This window comes from Lycium barbarum, chromosome 9 (genome assembly GCF_019175385.1).
Source record: "Lycium barbarum isolate Lr01 chromosome 9, ASM1917538v2, whole genome shotgun sequence".
NCBI lineage: Eukaryota > Viridiplantae > Streptophyta > Magnoliopsida > Solanales > Solanaceae > Lycium > Lycium barbarum.
The window spans coordinates 20,478,234-20,485,004 of NC_083345.1; the positions used below are offsets into that span (position 1 = coordinate 20,478,234).

At 33.7% G+C, this 6,771-nt stretch overlaps 1 protein-coding gene across 1 annotated transcript; it reads left to right on the forward strand.

Moving 5' to 3' along the window:
• Positions 1-3,693: 3,693 nt before the first annotated feature.
• Positions 3,694-6,616, forward strand: LOC132609780 (ras-related protein RABA5b-like). The gene is made up of 2 exons (XM_060323930.1): positions 3,694-4,195; positions 6,059-6,616. The coding sequence occupies exons 1-2, from the start codon at positions 3,865-3,867 to the stop codon at positions 6,367-6,369; spliced, it is 642 nt and encodes a 213-aa protein (XP_060179913.1). The 5' UTR covers positions 3,694-3,864; the 3' UTR covers positions 6,370-6,616.
• The last annotated feature ends 155 nt before the right edge of the window (positions 6,617-6,771 follow it).

A 6,771-nucleotide genomic window follows, 5' to 3' on the forward strand; every position in this document is an offset into this window, starting at 1 on the left:
TGATTGGGCTACTACATTTAAATAAAAGACCAATTTAAATTACTTAATATAAAATGTGCAATTATTAATACTCGGGTAATAAATTATATGCCGTCATAATAGCAGTGCAATAATATTTGAAATTCAACAGTAAGTGAATGCTGTTATTTAATTATGCGAAGATAAATGCGATGCGTGTGCGTAAGTCGGTAAAAAATGCTGAAATGATAATTATGATAATACTAGTAATAACAAAAAATAGTAACAAATAATAATAATAATAATAATAATAATAATAATAATAATAATAATAATAATAATAATAATAATAATAATAATGGTAGTAATGACGGTAGTAAAAGATAATGACAGGATAATGAAATGCCGGTATTAATAAAAGCTAATTATAGTAAAAATGCAAATAATTATTTTTTAAAGTTGCCAAAATATTAGAAGCGAAAAAATAGGTATTTTGGAGGAAAGGTGGGACAAAATTGGGTGTCAACAGTTGTTACGCCAATGAATATCAATGAGAAGTTGTGTCATGATGATGGTACTGAAATGGAAAATGCAACTTATTTTAGAAGTCTTGTTGGTGGTTTTAACTACTTGTCTCATACAAGGCCAGATATTGCTTTCTCTGTTAGAGTAGTGTCTAGATTTATGCACAGTCCAAGCAAGCTTCACCTTGGAGCTGCAAAGAGAATACTGAGATATATCGCAGGGACAACAGATCATGGAATTTGGTATTCCAAGGTAACAAATTTCACATTAACTGGCTTTACTGATAGTGACTGGGCAGGTAGAATTGATGATAGAAAGAGCACATCGAATTTCTTGTTTAATCTTGGATCTGGAGCAATTTCATGGAGTTCAAAGAAGCACGAAGTGGTGGCCTTATCAACTTCAGAGGCTGAATATATTGCAACAACTTCAGCAGCTTGTCAAGCAGTTTGGTTGAGGAGACTTGTTGCAGATTTTAATCAGAAACAAGCTGGTGCAACGGAGATCTTTTGTGACAATACATCTGCTATTGCGATGACGAAGAAGCCGACATTTCACAGTAGAACAAAACACATTGATATTCGCTATCACTATATTCGAAGTCTTGTTTCTACTGGAGAAATTACTTTGAAGGCGTGCGATACAAATGAGCAAGTAGCAGACATCTTCACAAAGTCACTTCCGCAAGCAAAGTCAACTTGGAGTTTGCAATTTTGAATCAAGGGGGAGTGTTGAGAAGTGATTCAAAAATATTTGACCAAGTCTTCAGGAGTTTGTTAGTTAGTTTCCTTTATTTAAGCAAGTTTAGATATTGTTGCAGATAATTAGCAAATTAGTGGGTCAGTGGACCTAGATTTTAGTATTTCCAGTTTGATTGTAAGCCTATTTATAGGCAGTCTTGTTCGCTTAAGTGATGCATCAGAAATACAAAGAATTGCAGCAGTTTTTCATCTCTTTTGCTCTATTTTCTGTTCACTTTCTCCTTCGATTTCCTTTTCTTATCTAACAAGCTCAAGCGGTTCAGGGTGTTCAAAATTGTCTCTAGCATTCGTAGGTTCGATTCCCATCAACAACATTATTTTTTATATTTAGCTTTTACTGTTTTTTTTTTTAACTCCTTGAATGAAAATCTTGAATCCGCCACTGAGTGTAATCCCACAGAAGTGGGGTCTGGCGAGGCTAGACTGTACGCAGAACTTACCTCTATCTTGGGAGGTAGAGAGGCTATTTTCGGTAGATCCTCGGCACAAGGACAAATCATTCAAAATAGTATGAAAAAAAAAATGAAAGCGAGATCAAATTTTTCTGTACAAAGCAAATTCATCCCACCTATTTTTTTGCGGAATTTAATCCACTGAATTAACATAAACAAAATTAAAAAGTGATCTAGAAAAAAGCATACAATAAAAATAATATTTTTTTATAATGAGGTTATTCTGCCAGCGCTATAAGAGAACAGTTCATATGGACCTACATAACTCAACCTCATATTTTCAGAGAGACCAGAGAAATTTTGAAGGACAAAAATTGCGTTAAACATATTTAGTCGACTAACACATAGACCAAAAAAGTATAATGTAATAACACAAACTAAAATGGCTATTCCCCAGAATAAATAATACTCCCTCTGTTTTAATTTATTTATCTTACTTTTCTTTTTAGTCCATTTGAAAAAGAATGCATCTTTCCTTCTTTTGGAGAAAATGACATCTCTTACCCTTTTACAATTCTATTTATATCTTTTATATGTGATTTTTCAGATCTCTTATGTGTAAAAAGGAAGATCTCTTGAAAAAAATATATAAAAATAAAATATTTTGTAAGTGGGCTATAAAATCATTTCTCCCCTTTTTGGCAACTCTTCCACATGAAATGTTAAAGATCATAAGATTAAAAGACATTTTAGTACATTTTACATATCTTTAGTTTAAGACCATAAGATTTAAAGGCCTTCTGTATTTTCATAAACTCTATGTCAAGTCAAAATCAGACAAACAAATTGAAACGGATGGAGTAGTAGTATAGTACTCCCTCTGTCCCAATTTATATGATTTAGTTCGAATTTCGAAAGTCAAACTTTTTTATTTTGACCGTGCATTCGGACATACAATCTTTGAAGTTTTTGAAAAATAATTTACATATTTAGAAACTACATTAAAAGTACTGTTAGTCACAACAATTAACAGTTTAAAGTATTTAAATGGCATTCGAATAAATCACAAAGATTCTTGTTAGATTCTCTAAATCGGAACTATGTTATATAAATTGAGATAGAGGTAGTGTATGCGTAAAATAATACTCCCCCCGTCTCAAATTATTTGCTGTTTTTTTTTTTTGTTTTAGACGCCCCTTAAAAAATATTACTCCCTTCGTCTCAATTTATGTGATATAGTTTGACTAGGCATGGAGTTTAAAAAATGAAGGAAGACTTTTAAAACTTGTGGTCTTAAACAAGCCATATATATTTGTATGACTTGTAAATCATTTCATTAAGGGTAGAAGGGGAAGTTTAAGTTGAATTTTCTAAATATAGAAATGTATCATTCTTTTTGAGATATACTAAAAAGGAAAGTATATCACATAAATTGGGACAGATGGAGTAATTAGGAGAGGGAGTTTTAACTACTTTACCCTTATTTATGTCTAAGTTATAAAGTCTCTCCATTAAATATTTACTCTATTTATGTGCGTCATTTCTATTAATGACAAAATTTTATTAAGAGTAAAATAGGGAAGATTAATTAATTTTACTTTAGAGTTCTAAAACGATAAATAATTAAGACAACTATTTTTAATAACTGTAACAAATAATTTAAGATAATTATTTTTAATAACCGTTACAATTAATTTTAGCCTGAGTAGGAAGTCTAATATTTGTGCTTCACCGGTGACTTGTGAGGTGTGATCAGATACGGGCTCCCGTTAATCCGTCAATTGCGCATTGGATCGCTGCTTACTTCACTCTTCTGCCCAAACAAGTCCACGCGTTTCAAAGCCCAACAATTTTCTTCTACTTTCCTTATTCTTTTTTACATAACAATATTCCTTCGTACTACCTCCGATTCCGTGCCAAAAGAATAACTTTTTCTATATTTAGAAACACTTTATTTTTATACAATAATTTATAATCATACAAAATATATATGACTCATTTAACACTATAAATTTAAAAATCTTCTATATTTTCTTAAATTATATACCCAGATAAATGGATTCACATAAATTGAATACCAACCGCTCACAATTTATCTATCCCATCCACATCTCGGTCTTCACAATAAAAGGCACTTCACGCTAGAGTATCACTCTAGTCCTATCACTGACACTAACATACATCACTAGTTCCAACCGACAAACACAACAAGAACCTAACCTTAAAAAATGTCATCAGAAGAAGTAGGAGAAGAGTATCTTTTCAAGATTGTAGTAATTGGTGACTCTGCTGTTGGTAAATCTAACTTACTTTCCCGTTTTGCTCGTGATGAATTTGACCATAACTCTAAAGCAACCATTGGTGTTGAGTTTCAAACACAAGTTGTAGAAATTGATGGTAAAGAAATTAAGGCACAAGTTTGGGATACTGCTGGTCAAGAACGTTTTAGAGCTGTTACTTCTGCTTATTATAGAGGTGCTGTTGGTGCTCTTATTGTTTATGATATTAGTAGAAAGATCACTTTTGAGAATATCAAACGTTGGCTTGATGAACTCAACAGTAAGCTCTCCTTTTGCTTTCTTTTTATTTTGAAATATTAAGGGTTCGTTTGGTTCGCGGACTAAATTATAGTCCTGGGATTATAATTCTTGGACTAATTTATCCGACCTGGAGTGTGGGGTAAAATAATTCCAAAGTTTGATGGGATAAAGGTGGGGCATTCAAGATTTTGCCTGATTAAATTTATATTGTGTCTGGTTGACGGTACAATGACCCCTAAAGATGTAGACTTTTGTGGGTTTCTATTCTTGTTGATTATTGGACTTGGATGTGCATATTTTTGGCTTGATCTGGATCCATTGCTTATACAGTGCATTTTTCCCCTCTTTGGTAAATGGATTTGTTCATTTATTGACCCGTTAATGTGGGTTGTGCATAGTTCTCCTCAATGTTGGGGTTAATTCATCTTTAGTGATATTACACGTCGTGATTTGAGGCAGCAAATGTGGTTCTAATTAGCAATACTTGGGAACAAGTAAAGCGATTTCACTGTTGCCGGAAAAAAGGGTGCAGCAGTTCCACTGGGAGCATGCATTCTTGATTTACTAAATTGTTTACTCAAATGTTTAGACATGGAAAGTAAATTGTTTACTCAAATGTTTAGACATGGAAAGTATAAACTGATGTTGTTTGATTCGGGGAAGTAGCAGTTTGTGTACTACTATTACATAAGTTTTAAGTACTTATTACATAAGTTTTAAGTGTTAATAAGCTAGTAAGAGTATCAATTGTGCTGGCTTATCAAAAATGTGTATTAATTATGCTGATAATTTCACTCTTGAGCACTGATTTTGTGTGTATGAGCATGTGTTACTTTGTTCATATTATGTCTTTCCTGTTCCGGAGTGAGCTGTTTCTAATGTTGGTGATAGTAAAACGATGTTGAGTTCATTGTATCAAGACAATTTTTAGCTAGGTATGATTGCGAAAATGTAATGAAAACAAATGGCCAGATATGGACAGCTATATAGATTTATCTACTGTTAAGGCTATTGTGCGTGCGTAGCAGGACAGATTTGAAAATACCTGTAAGACATACAATTTTTTAGATAATTAGTGGAATTAGTTGTATCAATAAATAGGGTGAAAGAAGAGTCCTATACTAGCCTTCCCTGTTTGAAGTTCACCCTCTGCTTATGTGTCGAGAGAAGAAATCTAAATATAAGTTTGATTTTTGGCATTGTTGAGGCGTTAAGGAGCATTGCTTTAAAAGCAGGCCATCTTCTAGCTCGTCTTTCACTTGCAGTTGTGCAACCAAGATAATTCTGCTGGAAGTCGTGGACTTGTCTGATTTTCATACAACCGACCCAATCTAGTTTGAATTGAGTTGTTGTTGTTATTGTTCCTGAAATGACTAAAATCTGAAGCTCTAACATGTTATTAGCTAATTTCCAAAGAATTGTAGATTGAGATTGTCCGTAAATAGCATGATGATATTTGTTCTATGTTATTTTATTTCAGTTGTTCACATGCTTCACACTAAGTAACCTAAAATTTCTACATCTACACCCAAGGGTGTAAGCTAGTGGTTAATGAAGTGGGTGTAGAACCATGAGGTCTCTCAGGTTCAAACCCAATAGAGACAAAAACACTTGATGATTTCTTATAATCTGTCCTAGCCTTGATAGATAGAGTTACTCAGTACCTGTTGTTGGTTGAAGGTAGCAAGTATCTTGTGGATTTAGTCGAGGTGCACACATGCTAGCCTGGACACCAGGGTTATCAAAAAAAAAAAAAAGTAACTTAAAATTTCTGTATCACCCCGCCAATAGAAAATTTGTCTTATCCGCTCAATATCTGAATATATGTGGATCAATAGTGTTCACTGATAACTTCTATCACATTGCTTGAATGGTAATGCAGCCCACTGTGATACAACAGTTGCAAGTATGCTTGTTGGGAACAAATGTGATCTGGAGAATATCAGAGATGTGAGTATAGAGGAAGGGAAAAACCTTGCAGAAGAGGAAGGATTATTCTTCATTGAAACATCTGCTCTGGACTCTACTAATGTGAAAACAGCCTTTGAAATTGTCATCCGTGAGATATACAAGAATGTAAGCAGAAAAGTTCTCAATTCTGATTCATACAAGGCAGAATTATCAGGCAATCGGGTTAGCCTTGCGAATGGAACCGACATGTCAAAGCAAAAAGCATCGTGCTGCTCCAGATAGTGTTTCGTAACTCTTATGTTGATCTTTAGTCACTTTACCTTTCTAGACACTTAAACTGCACGTCTGCACCCTCAGTTTAAGCTGGGAAGTTTCTCAAGGGTGCATGTCTTGTTGCTTTTAGTTAATTGCTCTGTACTTGCAGTCTTGCAACTAAGAGTGCAGTACACAATAGCTCCAATGGGGTATAATTGTATCATTTTACTGGGCTACGAAATAAATATTTGAGAGAGGATTGAGTTTTACATAACTCGTGAAGGTCTTATCCTTCATTGAGACAATGACCTTACTAGGGGAGATTTGCACAAATAAGATGTTGCAGTGTCACCGTTTAAATTTTAATCTCGTTCAGAAAAGCTTTGTAAAAATAAATTCGTGGTCAAGATTACGCAGCAACTTTTGACG

Excerpts from the sequence above, each read along its gene's own strand:
- LOC132609780 (XM_060323930.1), top strand. The coding sequence starts at position 3,865 with ATGTCATCAGAAGAAGTAGGAGAAGAGTATCTTTTCAAGATTGTAGTA. Across the intron at positions 4,196-6,058 it reads TTGGCTTGATGAACTCAACA|CCCACTGTGATACAACAGTT; the intron begins GTAAGCTCTCCT and ends ATGGTAATGCAG.